Source organism: Lissotriton helveticus, chromosome 2_1 (assembly GCF_964261635.1).
Source record: "Lissotriton helveticus chromosome 2_1, aLisHel1.1, whole genome shotgun sequence".
Classification (NCBI taxonomy): Eukaryota; Metazoa; Chordata; class Amphibia; order Caudata; family Salamandridae; genus Lissotriton; species Lissotriton helveticus.
In genome coordinates, this window is record NC_136059.1 from 1,016,668,200 (window position 1) to 1,016,690,669 (window position 22,470).

At 40.6% G+C, this 22,470-nt stretch overlaps 1 protein-coding gene across 1 annotated transcript in view; it reads right to left on the reverse strand.

The window, feature by feature from the left end:
• TRPM6 (transient receptor potential cation channel subfamily M member 6) overlaps window positions 1-22,470 on the reverse strand; it is a 730,325-nt gene that overhangs the window by 63,347 nt on the left and 644,508 nt on the right. Inside the window, exons 32-34 of the mRNA XM_078675782.1 lie at window positions 10,198-10,248; window positions 7,681-7,746; window positions 299-585 (exon numbers count right to left, since the gene is read on the reverse strand). Of these exons, the coding sequence (XP_078531908.1) occupies window positions 299-585; window positions 7,681-7,746; window positions 10,198-10,248 (404 nt within the window). The remainder of the gene's footprint in view (window positions 1-298; window positions 586-7,680; window positions 7,747-10,197; window positions 10,249-22,470) is intronic.

Below are 22,470 nucleotides of genomic sequence, written 5' to 3' on the forward strand. Positions count from 1 at the left end.
AATGAAATAAGATTTAGAAAAACTCAACCTTCCCTTTGAAATTGGAATGTTGACTTTTGCACTTTTTGTTTGTGAATTAAAGAAAATATTTCATATTTTGTGTATTTGATTATGCTTATTTGTGTAGTTTTGTTTATTTCTCGAAGTTCAAATGATTAAAAATGCTTTGTTCGGGGTTCCCTGCTTCCAATAGCAATTGAGTCAGGATCCACAGAACTCCAAAGTAATGAACCACTGCCCTAGTACTCTGCAGTGACAAAATGGGCCCCAGACCAAAATACATAAACAATTAGCTCACCCTCAGACAAAGATGCAGCACGGTTCCGTTATGGAAGATCTTCTGCCAGGTCTGAACAACTTCAGGGAGAAATGATTTCACAATGAAGACCTCGCCTGGTTTCAGCACGTCGTTCTCAGACCAGGTGCACACCACCTTCATGGCTCTGCGGAGGCCCCCGTCCATTTCCTGCCTAGACAAGACCTGGATCATAGCAGCTGTTCCCCGCTGTGACCATGAGGACATGCTCTTGTCGAGATTCACTGGAGAACTCTCTTCCAATCTGTAGATAGTCACTTCCTCTCCAGCTGTGCCCAAAAATAGATTTTATTGGTGAACTTATACAAAATTTAGCAAGAAGAAACATTTAAATGTAGAAATTGTGATCAGTACCATATTGTATGAGACATACAGAGGTTCACTCTGAGCTAAGAAGTTAACAGCTAAAAGAAATGTTAATATAAAAGAAAGTCAGTTACATATCAGCTGAATGAGTGAGAATCAGGAACAGTGAGGAGCTATGTTCTTGTCACAGACATCTGACGTACGAGAACCTGAGGGTCATCTTAACTGTACGCAGCAAATGTCAGCTTCTACATAGGGTGATTCCCAAGAAGGTATGCAGCTTTGTTACTTCTTTTACAATTTAACCAAGTCTTACAAAAAAGAAAAATTATTTGCCCGTCCTTGAGGTCACAATAGTAAAGATTTTCCTCTTGCTGCTGTCTCTTTGGGAGAAAATCAGTAACAACCAGCTTTTAATTAATTAGTCCTAGAATTCAAGAAACTGTTAATTAAGGTGCAATATTCATAATTTTAATAGGGGGAAATATTCAAATTAGTGAGCTGGTATCTTTCAATGTTACCAGTAGGCCTGTTAACTCATTAATAAATATCACCAAAACCCAATACAAGGATGGGTGAATTACATCTTTTAGGTCAGATAATAAACCTGTCATTTTCTCTTCCCCTTACTTGCTTAACTGAACTGAAAGTGCCTCTTCAGCACTCCTTACCTAAGCCTCTTTTTATGTTTACTTCCTCCAATATAAACAATCCTCCCACTCTCCTCACTTCATGTTTTTTCTTCCTGTCCCCCTATTCTTTGGGCTCTTGTGGCCACCTTTAGAAATACCATTAATTAGGCACACTGTTCTAAGAGGTGTAGCTGGCCCACTTTCTTTATTTGCAGGTTATTCTTTTCAAAGGCAGTCTACTGGCATGTGCATGAATCATTTGACATTTTAGAAAAGGAGCTGTGTGTCAGCACGCTCCGAGCTTTAGTCCCCCGGAAGCTGCAGTTGCTGCATGAGCGGCTTGAGTGGAGGTGCATCGACCCACTCAAAATATATGACCATTTGAATTCCTATGTGAAGCCAAACTTGCAGGAAAGGGTAAGGGTAGTGTGTACCGCCCATTTGCTAAGCTTTTTTTGTGGCCGTGTTGGCATGAAAAACAAATAATTATTTAATCAGCAGTGCTGAAGTCCGCTTATCTTCTTATGAGGTCACCAGAAGATGAAACACAATAATGGCATGCTTACCTTTTCGTGGACAATTCGATTTATGGGTTTACTTTTGTAATATTAGTTTTAAGGTCACAGGCATATCTTAGCCTTCCCTCGGCTGAACTATTTATTCAGATTTTTTTCTGCTCCTTCCTCATAAGTTATTCTTTATTTACAGAGGAAAATATGAGAAAGCGTGCACAGTAAAAGCATCACTCATCCCCCCACTCTTCATCCAAGAGAGAGTATGAGCATGGGATCAGGAAAATTAGCCACAGGTCTGCTAACTCTTCCTCGATGTCAAGGATGTCCCTTGATTCTATAGTAAAATCTGCCTTATGAATACAACAAGCACAGGGGCATGGCTTCTTCCGTCTCATGAAGACTCAGGTTTTTCTTGTTGGTCAGTTTCTTTCTTCCTTCTCCTCATCCTGACTGTTATGCCTCCTCTTCTACAGGGGCGAAAAATATTCTCAAATAGGAACCACAGCCAGTGGTTACCTCTCTGTCTTCTAATAATTTCTAACTGCCTCCATAGGCAGAAGAGCTGAGTACCAGTGGAGAGTGGTTTCGGTAATACCATACACATTCAATCCCTAAAATACTAATGATCTCAGTAATCCAGTAGAGAATGGAGAGACCCCCACAGACCTAAAGTTACTCATTTTATGCTGAATCTTATTTCTTTGTCGAATGGTGAGCTGAGCGTCTTTAATAGCAAGTCATTGATCATCTAATGGCAAACCTGACAGGACAAACTACATGGCTAACAGAGGACATTTCAATGTTGGACCCTGTGGATAAGAAAGTAGAGAGTGCCTTGAAGAAAGCATATGCGAGTCAACATCTCGTATGAGATTATTTATGCTTCCCAATCCCAGGTTAAATACTTTAAATTTTTATTTGGTCATATTCAAAATGGGAAGGATTTCTCTCAAGTTCTGTATTGCATGAAAGTATAAGTGAAGTTGTTGTCTAACATTGCCTCTGTTACTCTGAGGGCTTCAGCTATGGATTCAAGTGGTGTTGTAGAATCTCATAGGAATTTGCCTCTCAGATATGGAAGTTATATTTTTGCTCCCCAAAGACTTTTCTTCTGAGGATGCCTTTTTCAGGATGCTGTTTTTTGTGAGAAGAAATAGAATCCATGGTTTTCAAGCTCTCCAAAAATCTAATTTTTGTTCAGAGGATGCCATTTCCAGCACTAGGCTTTTCTGAGAAGAACTAGAGTCTGTGGTTTACAAGTCCTTCAAAAATAGGAAATATTCAAAGACGTTTAGGTATAAAGCCAAGGGGCAGATTTACAAAGACTTTGCACTCATGCAAAGTGAGGCAAAGTAGCATAGTCCAGGAAGGGTATTTACTATACAGAACAAAAGGTATTTTGTGCTGAAAAAGTGTCCTTTCCTCAAAGCAAATTGTGTTTTATGCTGCTTTGTGCGACTTTGCATCAAGGGGGTGTTACATGGGTGGTACGTGGTAGACCAGTGCCGCCACATATAGATTTTAAAGCAACTCAGATCTACTAAGATAGTGAGACCAGGCTTTTCATCCAAAATGAACACCTTCCTGAAGCAGACACAAAGTAGGAAAAATGTTTTAATTTCTTATAATATTCCACACACTGCATGTGCTAAATAGGACAGCACATATCTAACATGTAGAATGTTCAGAAAATTGACTAGGTATGCAATTTTGGACTGAAAGTTTATACTTCAAGTACAACACCATTGGTAGATATCTTGCACATACCTCTGCACCATGGCACAAATGTTGTGCATTGTGCTAGGCAGTCTGCTTGTGCATTAACGCAGGGCATAAGACTAGCAGCAGGCCACAATAAATAAATATGGCTCTACATTGCTTTCTTCTCCTTCTGTAATGAAACAGCTTTGAATGCTGCACAGCAATGTTCCACAAATAATAAATCTGCCCCTTAGTCCTTTGAGAAAAGGAAGAAATCTTTTGGAAGAGATCAAAGGAGAAGACCTGAGTTTGTTTCAACATGTCAAAGTTTCAGTCAAGGAACCCTCCAAGAATTCACATCTCATGCTCCAACTTGCTACATAAGGGTAGTCAGAAGCCACATTCCTGATTATGCTGGGAAAAGGCATCCTTCAGAACCAGTTGGCAGCTGCCTAGTAAGAAGCCGTCTATTTCAGGACTGAGGGGGCAAGCTGGTTTTCAGATAGATCAGTCCTGCGGATTGTGCCAAAAGACTATTCAATAGACTTTGGCACAATCCCTTCATGTTCTCATTTCACCCACACTCCTTAGCTCATTGGTTTACTGAGAAAGAAAGTCTTGGAGGAGAGCATAGCTGTTTTCATTCTGAAGAATGCAATTCTCCATGTCCCACCTCAGGAGAGAGTTTTAGGGTGGAATTCAATTGTCTTTCTAGAGAAGACCTCTTCAGGCAAGTACAGAATAGTGATGGGCTGAAAAGGAGTAAACAGATTCATTATATCATCCTACAACAGCTACTGCTGATATTTATTTGGAAGAATCTTCTCGGTCAAAATAGAACTGCAATGCCTTTTATACATCCCGATTAAGGACTCATTTCAGAAATTGCTAATGCTTGCAAACATCACTGTCAGTTCTTGTTTTTCACAACAAATCACTCAGGATTTACCTACCTGGTCTTTAATATCAGCCATCTTCTCCTGCTTAGGGTTTGATGGACCTGGAAGTTATGAGATAAACTCCTTTGCAGTCAGGTCTTCTCATCAACCTCTCCAAGTCTAATATACAGCCTACTCACTATGTACAACACTTTGGATTATAGTTCAGGATGGATATAGGCAAAGTCCTTTTCCCAGAGATAAGGAGACTTAACCACATCGCTGCTTGAGAGTTTCCCCTGCTGTGCTGGACAGCAACGAAAACGGGTGTGGTCATGACGAGCTCAGCTCGTCTTGAGCACCTGAGAGGTGCATGCCATGACGAGCTGAGCTTGTCATGAGCATGGAAGTGGTTAAGCAGCTACTTCATCTCCAGCAGTTAATAGCAAAGAGCAATGCATTAGCCACAGAGTTGCTTCACAGCCACGCAAACATAGTAAGTGACTAGAAAGAAGTTGATGTGTTTGGTGAAAAGTCTTTGTTTTTTTGAAGGAATGACAATTTAATTATCTTCATTCTTTTTTCCAGAAGGCAACAGTTTTCAGAATTTTACTAACACAACAGCATCTGGGTCGAGTAGTGTTGCATGTTCCAAATAATTGGTCTCCGCTTTTAATGAACAACTTTGCTCTGATTACAATATTTCAGAACATTTGAGATTGTTTCAATGGTTGGTAATTCCATCAACCTTGGGAACACGGTGGGTTGTTAATTTCCAGACACATTAATTACAATAGGTGGTAGCAGTATAGGTTGGTTGATAACACTGGGCTTCAGTTCAATTTAGGGACCATACTCCAAAGAAGCGGTTCATCGATTCGCCAACTGGAAATAAATAAAAGAGGTTTGAAAAGCACATCAAGAATCTGCATGCAGTCTGAAGGAGTTAGCTGCAGTGATTTGGATGGACAATATGATAACCAAGGCCTATCCTAGCTGAACTGTCAATTCAGACCAGGGCCAAGAACCTTGAATCCACTTAAATTTCAGATCTGCACTTGGATACAATTAAACCTTTTGTCTCTCAAAATGGTTTACATATGGGAATGGAACAATATCAGACCAGGCCCCTAAAGTTGGATTTTCTTGTCTTCTCACAAGCATTCTCTAGGTTTTCCTGTATTTCAACTGGTATGTCAGCCATTTGGGAACCCGGAGGTAGAACTTTTTGTAAATCATTAGAATGTTCATTTGTCCCAGTTCTTCCCTAAATTCCTAAACCCTCAAGCATTAGCAGCAGATGCTCTACTATGTACCTGGCTGATAATTCTTCTTTATGCCTTTCCCCTAATTCCTTTCATTCACAAGGTACTACCCAACATTCAGAGGTAGGAAGCAGAGTTATTCTTTGTTCTCCCACATTGGCAAGGAGATCTTGATATCCTCTTTCAAATCTAATCATGATACAGAAGGATTGGTTGATTCCCTTATCTCCTGTCCCTCTAAATCATCCTCTACTTCCAATGGGCAACTACAACGTTTCAGACCATCGGTGTGGAGGTTGAAAGGTCAGGCCTTTTAAACAAGGATTTATTCCTACCATTTTGCACTTCATTCAAGCTTCTAAAGGAGCATTTACTAAACAAGCATACTGCCATCATTGGTCTTTTTTAGTGTGTCAGTCTAATGCTCTTTTCCCTGTTGTCTGTGCTCCAGAAAATATTTTGCAGCTTTTATAAAAGGGTTTGTAAGAAGCACTTTTCAGCAGCCAAGTCGAAACTGCAGTGGCAGTGATTAGTAATTTTTGGTCACCATAGGATCATTTATCAGCTATTGAGTCTCCAATTTCTCAAATTTAAGGGTTATATTTTTTTTAGATCTAGGGTAAAATAATTATTTATATTTATTGTGATCTAGGGTAAAAGAATTATATCATCATAAGGATCGTCCCCTAGTTTTTGATTTTCTTTAGGAAATCACTTATGAGCATTTTGTTTTGAAGAAGGTAGATTATTATTTCCTTTTTAAAAATGTTTTCATTTTAGTAGCAATCACAGTAGCCATAAGGTTGGGGGAATGGAATTCTCTCCTTTGTAGAAATACTTTTCTAAGAGGTTTTGGGGATGGAATTGTGTTTATATTGGATCCAAGCTTCATTCCTAAGGTCAATTCTGCGTTTCACAGAGACTAAAGAAATTACATGTCCTGCTTTTGACCCCAACCTTCATGGTGAGGAAGAATCTATATTGTGTTGTTTGGATGTGGTAAGAGCAGTAAATAGTTATATTCAAAGGTCAATTGACCACAGCCAGTCAAATAGTTTGTTTGTAAACTTTGGCCTGGCAAGGAAGGAATGTAAGTCATTGATGCCTACACTGGGCCATTGGATTAAATCATTAATTTCTTTAGCTTGCCAGAAATCAGGTATGAATTGTCTGGAAGCAATAAAGACACATTTAACTTGTGTGATGTTTGGTTCCTGGACGGAGTGGGTCATTGATTAATATTTGGAGGGCAGGTACACGGTCTGTCCCCTTCAACTTTTATTTCTCATTAAAATTTTAATCTGGCACAAGAAAATTAATTGCCATTTGGTTTGTGTATCATACCAAAAGCATGTTTTGCTTATTTTTCCTGAGTTATTATTTCTATTCACAGAAGTGTTTCTATTAAATTTGTTGTGTACCTAAGCAGAACGTCTGTGGTGGGGTTTGTCTATAAAGGGTTATCCAATACTTTTTCTTATGTCTACGTCCTCAAAAGGGGAAGTAGACATACAGTAAGGCTTAGATAGTGAGGGCAAGAGGCTGAGAAGAAAGGCCTTTAGTTACCAAGGAAAGAAAGTGGATGAATAAGAATGAATATAAGAAACGAAGATTACCAGTAAGTAAGTAATCCAACCACTTAACAGAAAGAGAAATTATTGTGGTCATAAGTACTTGTGATCCCTGTTTTCTTGCCTCTGCTGTGAATCATTTACTGCAATATTGTGAACAGATGTTGATTTGACATGTAAAAGATGGCTAAACAAAACACATCTAGGCATGCTCGAGGAACACCAAAAAAACAAATATTGTAGATGAGTCATTATAGGCAATTAGTTCACATACATAAAGCAATAACTCGGCACCATGAAATTCGAGTATGAAAAAGAGAAAGTTTGTCCTGTCATAGCAAACGAATGAGCAATATGGACAGAGAGAAAATCTATTTATAATGACTCTTAAAGGGGCAGACAATCACAACATGATGCCAAACATTTAAAATACTTCTTAGCAAGATGATATCTGTTAATATTCACCCTGTTATATACAACAACATTTTACACTTACGAAATAGCTGAACAGGTGTGAACGGTATGGTGTGGGCAAGTCTCATTAGGTTGTTCCTTTCAACGGCTGTTTAAAAATGAAAAAATAATATTGGAATTAGTAAACTTTATTTTGACTAGCTGTTCAAAATGCTATAACATAATACGTAGGAAGAAATTCCTAAATAGATATAATAGATTTAAATAATAAACTATTTAACACCACTAAACGCCCTCCTTTACACAAAATGGCTTCCAGTCCTCATCAATAAGTGATAGAGAGTAACAGGCTACACTTCTGCTGAGACTTCTATTTTTGTGTCTTTGAGCACAAGGGTGTATACTGACAATAAACTGTAGCTTATGATTAAGGTTTTGATGGGTTATGGCTTCTTTTGTGTTTGGTGTGTCCCTTCTCAGCTTGAAGTGTGATTCTGGGGATGGAATGTTAGGCATGCCAAAAAGTGTTAGGCTGGCACTAGGCGAAAAAAAAAGTGTACTTTTCAACTTGAAAAAGAAAGTATTTCCTTTTATGACAGCCAGTATCCTGCCTGCTTCACGTATTTACTTGGGATATAATTACTACTCGTTTAAATATCTGTTCAGGAAAGATTCAATTGAAAATGTCTACAATATGTGCATAATGTGAAAATCTCTACATGGCGTTTTCTGCGGCCAGATATTGGCCAACAGAACGTTTGATTTTCCCTTCACAAGCATGGTATTTCGGAAAGGTAAGAGGAAATGCACTGAGCACTGGAAGAATACTGTTGCTCATGAACAAAAAAGAATGCTGCCACTTACATGCTAAAAATCACAAAATTAAATACTATCATGTGAATGATATCAGTACATGCATACTGTTACTCAGGCAGGTTTTGAAAATATTTTGAAGTCATTTAGGAAAATATTCTTGTAAATAAAAATCAGTATCCAAAAATTGAAAAAATAACAAGTGTATATTTAAATGTATCTAAATTTAGCAAAAGGTCAATGGTACAGTGAAGTAATGAGACTGCTTTTTTACAACTAAGAAAGGGTTCCAGATTGTAAAGGATAGCCTCTCTTATAAGTCAAAAGGTGCCTAGGCGATAGGAGGATGTGATTTCTAATGTCTTTGGCACGTATGGTCAAATATGCACAAATGACCATCAATTATGTGTACTTTATGAGACTATCCCACGGGTGTTTGCACTTGTCTGGTTGAATACATCCTCCATTCTTCTGGAGTCATTTTTGTGCGATAGCTCATATAATTTACACTTATGCCAAGTATTTGCGAAGTCCGCAGAATATGTAAGCACTTGTGTGAGTCGCAATGTTGTCCGTAGTTTACCTTTTTTTGATAGTCATGACATGACTCACAACTGAGTTAATAAATTATTTTCCCTTTGCTTACAGACTTTGTAAACCTACACCCGTTATGTCACAAGTGTGAGTCCATTTCATGAACTTTCAACGTGCCAAATGTGTGGTATCTTTTTAGAAGGTGTGTATTTACTGTGCATGCTGTGTTGCGTGCCGAGCAGGAACAGGGTTCCTGCCCGGCACTGTTCCTGCTCGGCAAGCAACATGATTGTTTCTCTTTGACTTATCTGTTTATGTTTGTTGTACATCCCACCTTCCAGCACTGGTTTCTCCATGGAGTTCGTTTCAAATTCTCTCCTGGCAGTTTATCCTATACATCCATGGTGAGAGCAATCCAGTCATGGGTTCTATGTATTACAATAAACTCTTTTACTTTTTCACACCGACTGTGGCTCTTCTTCTTCTTAACACTCTTGTAAGGAAGAGACTGATAGCTAATTGCAGCAGGTATTGTAAGGTTTTACATTTATACATAGTGCCAACTTGGCCTGAGAGCATCTAGGCATTCTACTGGAGGACCAGATGTTACACATGTTTTAGGCAACAGAGTACCCTCTTCACCAAACTTAAGATCTTTCTGCCTCATGTCGAAGTGCATGGAACTCAAGTATGTCAGTGACCCAATCTAGTAGGGACCCTCCTCAGAGGTTCTGCCATTTGTCCACTCACTCTATTTAGGGTTAAAGAACTAATGGTTAGTTTTTAGCTCCACTCATCGCCATCCAAAACGTGGTGGTATGTGAAGGTAAAAACATTTTAATGATTCTCACATCATAGGATACAACTCCTATGCTAAATGAGTCATTGCTTTTTTTATTTTCAAAAAGAGAATCCCACTTTGGGATTTTTTTTTGAGAATAGAAAAAAAGTTGAAACTGTGTCACATGTCACTCTTATGTTGATGGAGCTGCACAGCATTATACAAAGCATTGACAGGAATTGCTGTGACAGCGGTTCCAGACACTATAAGAGATGTCCACTGGGGTGGCAGAACATGGAGTACAGTTACTTGGTAAGGTTGCCCTGATGGAGTAAATAACATACTCCGCGATCTAAATCATCACCTCAGTGATTTGTCCAGAATCACAGGATATTGAGCTGAAGACAGCATTATCACCTAGTTCCCTAGTTCTAAAGTTGGCAGTTAGAGATCTGAATTAATTTCACTTACCAGAATAATGGGGGTTCAAGTCTGGAGAGGTTTTCAATGAAGCAGGAATTTCTAAAATGAATTGGAACAATATTAAAAAGTACATTGCACAGTGTCTTTAGGATTTTTCTTTTCAATTAAACTGGTTTATAAAACTGGATATCAATAGTGGAAGAATCGGAACAGATTAGGTACACACTGGCAAATTCACATAACTTTACTACGTTGGGCTTTTCACAACATTCAAGTGCAGAGTTACTAAAAAATGTACACGTACACGTCCGCACCCCCTGAAAAAAGGTGAGGAGTTACATTCAAGAGTGTAAAGTTACTACTGCCAAAATGGATCAGTGGTATATCCAGCACCACAAATGGCCAACCACTGATACTGTAATATCCTCCCGTAGAAAATTATGAGAGTGGGGACCTAAAATAGATCCCCATAGAAATAATAAAGGGTGGAGCTCTCCCAATTGTAAGGGAAAGTTATATTTTCCTTAAACTTACCATACAGAGAACTCCGCCTCAACTGTGGACCTTCTCTATGGTAAAGCATAGGGAAAATTTGAAAAGTTTATTGAGCTTGGAAAAAAGAGTAAACATATTTTTATGTTAAAGATTATTGCAAACTAATGTATACATCTTTCTTAGGTGTAGAAAAAAGAAAAATGCTACAGCAGTTATAAGTTATTTTAGGTTTAAAATGTAATTATTTTGAATATATTAAATTTAGATTTTTTAATAATTACCACTTAAAGTAAAAAATATGGTTTTAATAAGTATTACAAGTGATGCATGGAAATATTTAAAACTAATTGAATTATGATTTTTTACAGTAAATTAAATTATTTAATGTTTAACTATTTTAATTAATGTGACTGAACATTATTTCCTATGGGGGGCTATTTTAAGTTCCTACCTCTATTATATTCTATGGGATGGTGTTGCAATACCTGTCCATGTGAGGTGCTGGACTTACCCCAGCTCTGCACTGGAGTATGTTTACTGCTATTTGGGTTTGTTTTTGGCAGTAATACCTATAGAAATGCAATTTGTGAATTGGTGTGAAAGTTATTCTTTTGTGGGTGCTGCCTTGCCATCTGGTCACTGGGCTGGCCGGTCAGTTACGGACTGTGGAAGAATATGGGGCTTCGGAGGCTTCACAGCTCTTGCAATACCGCTTTGTGGGCCCAGTCCCTGCAGGCTGTTGGTGCCAGCCAGAAGGCAGGGCCCTCCACCCTGCCCAGGGCAGCTGGTGCCCCAACCACAAGGGTCTGCCAAGTTTCAAAATGTCCACCAATTAGCTTGTAAGCTTCATGTGGGCAAAAACATCACCAGTAAGGGTTTCATTGTCCAGGCCGTTCCAGCCAATGGATGAGTATGGGTCTTCCAGATCAGTGAACCACATCACCAGCTCAGTCTTCCAAATTTAAATTTCCTCAAGCCTAGTTACCATTCAAAAAGTAGAAGCAGTCTGTATCTAGGGAGTACACAGATGCTCCATGGTCTTCTATTACCTCAATCAATGCCTCCCTCAAACTGCACTCCCATTCCTTCTTTAAAGGACAACATAACCAGATGTCAGGAACACTGGAAATGTGACTACAGCTGTCCTGTACTTGTTTCAATGTCACTATTTACATCAAGGAGGGAAGGTAAAGAGAAGCTATGGTCCATTCGGCTTCCGTACCTTAATATAAAAAATCAGGGGGGAGAATGGACTACTTGTACCTGTGTAACTAGGGTCAATCAGTTGTGGATCTTGCTAAAAAAAAAGCCTCCTTTTCGTACACAGGTGGTCGGCGGTATATCTTGATTCTCCGTCTTCCTGTAACGTGACAGCATCATCATTGGGTTTATTGTGAGTATGCTGACCTCCGCCTGGAGGAAGACCAACTGCTATTACAGTAGTGCCCAGAGATAAAAATAAGTGAGTGCGGTGCTCAAGTGAAGTGAGTTAAAATTCCCTACACCGCCATATAATTTTTTTTTCAATGAAATGGCGGTGTGGAAAATTAAAAACAAGAAGGTGCACGTGTAGATCAAGTTACTAATCTAGCGCACTCTTGAGTTCATATAGGTGGTCGACATGTTTCAACCTTGTTGTCCAAACAGATCTAGGTGCTTTCTTCAGGACCTATAAGTATGTAGACGCACGTTGTGGGGACTACTATAAGTGGGTTATTGACTTACCACTCTTATTGTGTTGAGCCAGGTCATTAGTACCTGTAGCTCAGTAAACCCCATTGTAGGTTTCCTCGGGGTGCCGGCGGTCTCTTCACACCTGCTCGGTAGCAGCTGAGTCCTGACTGGTGCTAGCTCTGTGCACGGTGCCCCGTGATAATGCTGTCACATTACTGGAAGGCGGAGAATCAAGATATACCGCCCACTACCTGTGTATGTGAATGAGTTTTTTTTTTAGAAAGATCCACAACCGATTGACCATGGTAACACAGGTACAAGTAGTCCATTTTCCCCCCTGATTTCTTGTTTCAATTTCTTCATTAACAAATGTGAGATACGCTGCATGCATCCTATGTACAACTCAATTAGCACAGTTCATTTGTCTACCATTGGTGCTGGACTGAACATCATTTGCATTACAATGGAAGGTCAAATTGATTATTCCTAAAAGATTCCAGCAGCACAAAAACAAGGCATTATTTGTTGCGTGTGATGTAATAATATATGCACCAGAGTCTAAAAGCTGTCAATGAGATTATTCCTAAAACAATTCCTGTAGCACAAAAACAATGCACCAGAGTCTAAAAGCTGTCAATGAGATTATTCCTAAAACAATTCCTGTAGCACAAAAACAATGCATCACTTGCTGAGTGTGATCTATTACTGTGTGCACCAGAATCTAAAAGCTGTCCTTTTACTTAGGTGCATCAGACGCTAAAAGCCATTCTTTTGCTACTATCTGCCAGGCACTAATGGCTGGTCCCCTTGGTGTTGGCAGCATATCATATTTGCTTTGTTGGAGGGAAGCACACTATGGAATATCCTTTGTAAAACATATTCCTCCACCTTGTAAGGGACATTTAGTGAAATTTGTGAGTGGGAGAGAGTGCATGCCACTATGTTCATGACCATGTTATGTTTTTTGTATCTCCATATGTGCCCTTAACCTCAAAGATTGTGGAGGTCCAGTTGCAGTACATATGTGGAAAGCAGTCCACATTGTGCCTGCAAAGTTAAAGATGTACTGGTGACTTCAAAAAGATGGCCCCTCTTTTACAAATGCATTGCCACAAGGGAGTGGTTTTGCATTCACATATGAGCACCCTGCAACACTGAGCTCCTGTAAGGCTGTGTTGCTTCAAAAGGCTGTGTCACAGTAAACATTTCTGACATGCTTAAAGCCATCTTTTTACATTACCTAAGTCATGTGTAAGTACTGCCCTGGAGCGAAAATGTCTGAATGCATGATGTGGGTGTGTGATGTGGAAAGTTGAGAAATATGTAAATAACACGTTTCTGTAGTAACATAAATAAAATGCAACTGTCAAATGTTTACTGCATTAGACCAAAACAGCATTTCCATTTTGTCTAGGTTTGGTATAAGTTAAAAAGTAAAATTCTCCTAAGGTGGCTAGGAAAGGGCTAAAAAAACAATCTTCACTGCATTACTTGCAACCTATCCAAAAGGATAGGGAAGCTTGCAGAAGTAAGTCATAATCATACCAGTGGGTATGCTTAAACCCATGGCTGAACTAGCAGAACTCGCAGAAGCTCCTTCTACCCCCTTGACCACCAGTAATGCTAGCAGACACGCTCCTAAACTAATAACAGGTTTTTATCAGCAGATTGATAAGGAGTCTGCATCTATGTTAATCACTAGAACAGTACTGAGTCCCAGGACATTGGGGGGTATATCAGCAAAGTACTCCAACTGACGGCCTGATTTAGAACTCAGCAGCCGGGGTACTCTGCCACAACGGTGACAGATATCATGCCTCCCAAAATATAAATCCTATGGAATTTATATTTCAGCGGACGCGATATCTGTCACCGTTGTGACAAAGTAACCCATCCGCCGAATTCTAAATCAGGCCATGAGTTGAGAATGGCATTACTCAAAAGCGGGTCAGTTCACCCTACTGTAGATAAAACTGGTGCAGACAGGTCTAAAGGGTGGCTAGGAAAGGGCTAAAAAAAAACATCTTCACTGCATTACTTGCAACCTATCCAAAAGGATAGGGAAGCTTGCAGAAGTAAGTCATAATCATACCAATGGGTATGCTTAAACCCATGGCTGAACTACCAGAACTCGCAGAAGCTCCTTCTACCCCCTTGACCACCAGTAATGCTAGCAGTCACACTCCTAAACTAATAACAAGTTTTTATCAGCAAATTGATGAGGAGTCTGCATCTATGTTAATCACTGGAACAGTACTGAATCCCAGGACATTGGGGGGTATATCAGCAAAGTACTCCAACTGAGGGCCTGATTTAGAACTCAGCGGACGGGTTACTCCGCCACAACGGTGACAGATATCACGCCTCCCAAAATGTAAATCCTATGGAATTTATATTTCAGCGGACGTGATATCTGTCACCGTTGTGACAAAGTAACCCATCCGCTGAATTCTAAATCAGGCCATGAGTTGAGAATGGCATTACTCAAAAGCGGGTCACTTCACCCTGCAGTAGATAAAACTGGTGCAGACAGGTCTAAAGGGATTGTCTGCAAAATTGAGGATGATATAGTTGATCAAATAGCCCGGGCACAAGAACAAGTGACAGTAAGGTTAAACAGCAAAACAATTTATCTGCGAAGTGCATGGGATTCACCACTGACTCAGCATGTGGAGACTGCTAAGAAGCCAAGAAAAGCCAGTAATCCTCCCTCTCTTAAACTGCCTAAGTGCCTAGCCTGGGACTGTGCAAACAAAGGCCTTGTAACGTTGTGTAGCCAACAGGGAGATAAATGCCCAGGTAGCGACTCCCTGAGTACCAGGTCCCTAATGTTCCTTGACTATACCCTTTCTGATATACCAGTAAGTGCTATAACTCATGGGAGGCCCAGCATAGAGGGGGCAAGGAATTAGGATGGCCCTATCATCTCGATGACTCAGGCGAGGCCCAGGGCGAGTCTGATAATACTCCCTGTGGAAAGTAGCACAACTTTCACTGGGGGTACTCGCTTTGACAACTCAATTTTTCACACTATCCCAGTTAACCAGCTTCCTGGGAGCATTTTATCCAATCTGAATGCTTAGCAAGGTGTAGAATTTCAAAAGCCATGAATGCACTCAACAGAGCCCTGTCTTCAACACTCTCGCTTCTGGAGAAGTCCCTAGATAGGACTGAACACATAGGATCATTGTAGACCCTGATACTCCTTGCCTTAGTGCCAGAAGGCAAAAAACTTGATGAAGTCTCCCAGACGAATATATGACGTTACAATGCATACATTTACAATGCATGCATTTACAAAGCAGTTTTTACATCACAACATCATTTACAATGCATTCTTTTACATCACAAGCCATTACATCGCAGTTTTGGAAACTACCTTTACAACGCATTCCATGACATCGCATCATACCATTACAATGCATACCATTACATCACATTTCAGGTAAGTGTTGGATACTGTAGGGGTAATAATTACTATTCTAACTCCAGTGAGTGCAACAGTAGGGTAAGTGTTGGACAGTGTAGGGGTAAAAATTACTATTCTAACTCCAGTGAGTGCAACAGTAGGGTAAGTGTTGGACAGTGTAGGGGTAAAAATTACTATTCTAACTCCAGTGAATGCAACAGTAGGGTAAGTGTCGGATAGTGTAAGGGTACTATGCGTTGTAATGGTATGTGTTGTAATGACTTGCGAAGTAATGCCTGCGTTGTAGTGACATGTGTTGAAATTACATGCATTGTAGTGACATGTGATGTAATGGCTGCGTTGTAATGACATGTGATGTAAAGGATGTTGCGATGTAATGACTGCGATGTAAAAGTAGTGCGATCTAATGACTGAGTTGTAAAGGTAGTGTCCCCTCCCAGACAGACACCCAAAATGAACCAGAAAACTTGGTAGCACAAAAGGCAACCTCTGCCACATAATCTTACATAATAGCTGATACTCGCCCAGTTGTAATGGCATGATTAGGCCGCCAGCCCATCAGATGGAAGAAGTAAATAATGTGGGCACTAGGGCTGGTACAACTACTGACCCCCCTCAATATTGACACCAAAAGCCAAAGGGCAAAAGTTACCTGTACCACGAAAGGCAGTGAGACCAAGCCAGGGGTAGCTGCACCGGGTGTTCTAGCAAAGCACCTTGTAATATGGGGAGTACTGCATTAAAAATTAACTCTGAAAAAGGTGCAAATACTACCACAGGACCTGTGAACTCTGGGATGAAGGGTAAACCCCCAAACAAGAGAGGGAATGATCCAAACGTCCTAGTATATTCATTTAGTTGGCCGTTCTCCAATCCTAAGGGGCGCAATATTGGATAAGTGGTAGTTTGGTATGTCCAGACATAATGGAGAGTAAGGTTGCCTGAGATTCAACCCCTAACCAAACTACCAGAAGTATAAATGATACAAGTGATGTAAACAACACTGTACACCGCAAGACTGATATAACTCTGCAGTGCTATGTCGGCCAACGATTAGACAACCTGAAAGAAACGAAAAAACAACAAATGCAATTTAAAAGGAAAAGAAAATCTCAGGCATGTTGATCCATTAAAAGAGCACCCCAAGACTGATATAACTCTGCAGTGCTATGTCGGCCAATGATTAGACAACCTGAAAGAAACGAAAAAACATCAAATGCAATTTAAAAGGAAAAGAAAATCTAAGGCATGTTGATCCATTAAAAGAGCTGTTAAGGTGCTTTGGTTGGCTTTGGTATCTGAGTCACGATATTCGATAACTCCTGTACAGGGCCTGGGTGCCCAGTCCAAGAGCATGGTCGCTAATCCAATAGAGGAACCTGGGTCAGTGCCTAGCCTTAATCCCTTTGCCCAAATATTTGTAAGAACAGGAGGTGGTGTAAGAGGTCAAATTACAAATAAAACCTCCTTGTTAGATACTACTACCTTATCTGACCAAAAACAGCTGATTGCTATCTGGAATTTATCCATCTCTTCCTGGACATTGACACTGTGAACCACTTAAACAGATCAAGACTGCTAGCTCTTTTCTATGCAATTCCTGAGCTAAGATTGGTCTTGTCAGGTGATATGAAAATAGTGAAATTGAGCAATCAGCAACTGGGGTCGGGCTCTGAAGGGAGCAATGCCCATTCTGCTAAAGTTGAGTTCACATTGCCCGACATTACCAGACTGGTGCTCAGTCATATAGACGACTTTCATATTATAAGGGTCGATGTCATGCCTTGCACGGGCTTCAGCCAAGAAGAAGCAGCTTCACCAGGACAGCATTGGCCACATACAGTGCCCACGGACATGAGCACCTTTCTAGCCATTGATCATCTGTGGGGTGACAAAGAGGGATTTACCAGTTACTAATGGAGTAGCCAACGAGAATGAGAATCTGTGCATTACCATGAGAAATAACACCAGGGCAATCAAGCATCTAAACCCTGGTATTAAGAAGGCCAAGACTAAATATAAAGACTAGTCCTGGATAGCAGTAGCACTGGCTACCAGCTCCAGTGTTTCTGTTAAAGGGCAATCTGTTTGAGTATGGTTGAGCCCGTTCTCCCTTTCTGCTGCCACAATCTGAAACAGGTTTCTTAAGGCCAATGTAACGGGCAGCACTAGCAACAAATCCTGGTATGTTTAATCCTGGAATATTGTGGGCTTGGCTAGCAAAATGAAGGATGAGTACTGTTTGATGTTTGCCAATCAATATGAAATATACTGCTTCCAGGAAATGTGGGCTCGCGATGGAATAAGTTCATACGGGTTCCTAGATATTTACACTTTGGCTGCTCACCCCATAAAGGGGCAGCCTTCGGGAGGGATTTCAGGGTGTCTTGTAAACTGAAATGCAAGATAGAGCAATTGGGGGTAGCTCATTTATCGTCTAATGTACAACATGTGAGGGTCTGGTTCACTGGTCCTAAAGGTGGTGTGGTCAATATTTTAAAAGTATACATTCCACCTGGGTGGTCCCCAGAGATCCAGGTGATTTGGGGGAATTTTTTCTCCTATATTGAAAGCATTACGGAGGTTGTGGCTAATTGTAAATTGATTGAGGAGAGCAAAAGGGGGAAGCATTTGCTATTGATCTGTGGAGATTTGAATACAAAACCATCTGATGCTATCAACAACAGTGAGGTTCTAATGGAAGACCGTTGCCTAAGTGTCCCTGAGGCAACTATGAGCTGTTTTAAATCAACCAAGAAGGGTGGTGCATTCTCTGATTTTCTGATAAGTTATCAACTGCATTTTAATAATGGTAGTACTGCCTCAGATAGCACTGCTATGGTGACTTTTGACAACGTGAGAAGTGTATCGTTAATTGACAAAAGAATGTCCCAAGGAAATGTATTTTAATTGTTCATGACTTTTATGGTTTTTAACTAATAAATTGTTTTTAAACATGTATGTACAAATAAATGACCTGTACATTTTGATAATCAAACTTTTGGATGCTCGTGTATTATTCAAGTGTTGGCTGACACAATGAAAGTGTAGTATTTCTCGTTGTTATATTGTGGTTACATATACATGTCTTTTGCCAAATTAAACTCACATAACTGTACGTGAAACCTTGGGACATTCTTTTGTTTCTTAGATTTTACCCAGTCCCTATTACACGTAGTAGTGTACCTCCCTTTCTTTGTAAACCTATCGTTAATTGACTACATTATATTCAATAAGGGGGGTTGGGAAGGTGTGTGTGTTATGACCATTATCAGTAGAGTGGAAAGTGGCCAAGATCCTGTGGCACTCGGCTTGAAGTTGTGTCCCAAGTGGTGTGCTGTTACAGAAAGGGGGGTTGGACCCATGCAGTCGCGGGGACCTGGGCGCTACGTGGTACATAAACAGAAGGGTCCCCGCAAGGACAGCGTATTGTACACTACATACACTGAAGACTAAACACAATACAAAAAAATACTGTAAAAATATATGTCAAGTATTGGCATTTATTTGTCAACACCATGTAATTGCCAATTAGCAATCAAAATTCACAATCAATAAATGGCCCCATAGGAAGGCAGAAAGGGAAAGAGGGAAAGAGGGAAAGAGGGAAAGGAAGATGAGTGCACGTGAAGCGAGTGGGGAAAAGGTGAACACAGTCCAAAGACAAAATCAATTGTAACTTTATCGATCAATCACAATACATAAAATACATAAACCCTAAATCAGGGCAGACAGTGAGACTAAATAAACAAATGACAATCAACGGTCACATACAGATTTTGAGAACAGTCTGGGGCATGTGCCGGAAGTCCAAGGAAAAATAGTCGACGTTTCGACCCCTGTCTATAGGCTATCTTGAGTCCTTTTACGGGGTCTTCATCAGGACATAGAACCGGGAATTGGGGAGGGAAAATTGGGGCGATGGTCTCTGAAAAATTAAAAACAAAAATGGCACTTAGTATGGCGAAGGTGGACTAAATCCAACCATCCGTAAGGTGTTCTAACATATAATGAAATGGTGAATTACCATGGAGTAAAGGCCCACAATGGCTCTAAACATGGAAAAGGAGATGATGCCACGCGATGTGTCGTGATCAATCTCATCGATAAAGATTCGCAACTACAGAGGGGGACAGTAAATCATGAAGGTGAGTACAGAACTCCGATCATCGATATACTCTAACATCAATTAACTTGAAACACAATCAAGGATTAACACATGACTCCCTTTCTTATGTAGTTGAATGATGTCTATTCTCAGCTGGGGCCCTTGTAGGTTGGGTAGGCTCATAAATCAACAATTGACTCATTCACTGCCCATCACCTTTTGAGTCATGTGTTAATCCTTGATTGTGTTTCAAGTTAATTGATGTTAGAGTATATCGATGATCGGAGTGCTGTACTCACCTTCATGATTTACTGTCCCCCTCTGTAGTTGCGAATCTTTATCGATGAGATTGATCACGACACATCGCGTGGCATCATCTCCTTTTCCATGTTTAGAGCCATTGTGGGCCTTTACTCCATGGTAATTCACCATTTCATTATATGTTAGAACACCTTACGGATGGTTGGATTTAGTCCACCTTCGCCATACTAAGTGCCATTTTTGTTTTTAATTTTTCAGAGACCATCGCCCCAATTTTCCCTCCCCAATTCCCGGTTCTATGTCCTGATGAAGACCCCGTAAAAGGACTCAAGATAGCCTATAGACAGGGGTCGAAACGTCGACTGTTTTTCCTTGGACTTCCGGCACATGCCCCAGACTGTTCTCAAAATCTGTATGTGACCGTTGATTGTCATTTGTTTATTTAGTCTCACTGTCTGCCCTGATTTAGGGTTTATGTATTTTATGTATTGTGATTGATCGATAAAGTTACAATTGATTTTGTCTTTGGACTGTGTTCACCTTTTCCCCACTCGCTTCACGTGCACTCATCTTCCTTTCCCTCTTTCCCTTTCTGCCTTCCTATGGGGCCATTTATTGATTGTGAATTTCGATTGCTAATTGGCAATTACATGGTGTTGACAAATAAATGCCAATACTTGACATATATTTTTACAGTATTTTTTTGTATTGTGTTTAGTCTTCAGTGTATGTAGTGTACAATACGCTGTCCTTGCGGGGACCCTTCTGTTTATGTACCAAGTGGTGTGCTAGCGTGAGAAACCTGGGTGATCGCCTCAACCAAAGCTGGAGAATAAGATGGAGTAGTGAGAAGCACCTACTCGAACTCCCACAGCTCAAAATTATAGTGACCAGGTATGGAGCCAGAACTATGAACACCTTAAGCAATGATAGTGGAATTTTTCTTAGCAGCTATGCCGAAATGGTAAATGAGCTGAAGGTTTTGTTGTCCAAGCCAATTGGGCCCAAAAATGTTGGACCTATGGGAGGGAGATGGACCGCAAAGGTTAGTTGGTATGATAAAGAATGTTTTAGAATGAAGCCAGTTGTCTGGCATGCCCTAACACGACGCAACTGCAGTCCCAAAGTGCAGCGTTAATCCGAAAATGTAGGAGTAAGTAGAAATGCCTTCTGAAAGCTAAGAAATTGCTGCTTCAAATTGCATTATGGGTGGAACTGAGGGAGTTCTTGTATTACAATAACACCAGAAGATTCTGGGAACTTGTAACCCAGGTACAGCAGTGAATCTTCTAGAAACGTATATTTGTTTCATTCGCGTGGGTTCGTCATTTCAGTACCTTATACAGCCCCAACCCCAGAGGCCCACCTGGCTTCCTATCAGTGTAGGAGGCAGTCTGCAAGGGTCCTTGGGCAAATGGCATCCTAGTAACAGAGGTCGATAGAGCAGTGATCGCTATGAAGAAGCATAAGGCACCAGGCACTGACCTTGTGCCTACTGATATTTACTGCATGGAGCCCCATTTGTGGGCCAGTGACAATCGTGGCAGTGCTTCTAAATATCACCCGATCTCACTTCTAGAGGGGCAGGCAAAGATCATGGGAAAGTCCCGCTCAACTGTTTCCAGGGCTTGTTGGATGTTTATAATTTCATGACAGAAGTGCAAGCTGGTTTTCGATCAAGAACAGGTACCATCAATCAGGCTCTTCGACTATATAGGATTTCATATAAATTTACTGTCGTCAGAAAACCTGCTCTGTACCTATTATTTGTAGACCTGAAAGCAGCCTTCGATCTAGTTGACCGGGAGAAGCTGTGGAGATGACTGGTAGATCTAGGGGTTAATATTACCCTGGTACTACGGTTTACAGACAACTTGCACCGGAGTAGCTACATACAGAAGGCAACTAAAGTCCTGAGACAAATGACCGGGGTGGTTCTAAAGTTTAGGTATAAGGCAGGTGCCAGAATTATTAGTGTTATCCTGCAAATATATAACCAGAATGCAGTGGCGCCAGCGCTCTACGGGGTGGAACCCGGGGGATGGGGGGAGGAGTATGTGAATATATGTCATCTGCAAGTGGCCTTGCTGAAGTTGGGGCTAAGCACTCCCTTATTAGCACTCTATGCTGAGCTTAGTTTTACTCCAATATCAGAAAAAGCAGCCCTTAGGCCAGTGCTCTTTTGGGTCATGCTAGTAAAAAAACAAAGGTCAGCGATATACTCGAGAACCCTGGAAGAAGATTCCACCAGCGCTGGCTGAAGGGGGAGCACGCGGTTATCCCATGTACATAACGTTTTAAATGAGCTACAGATGGAGTCCTTGTGGGTGGATCCCTGTACAGTAAGGCAGGA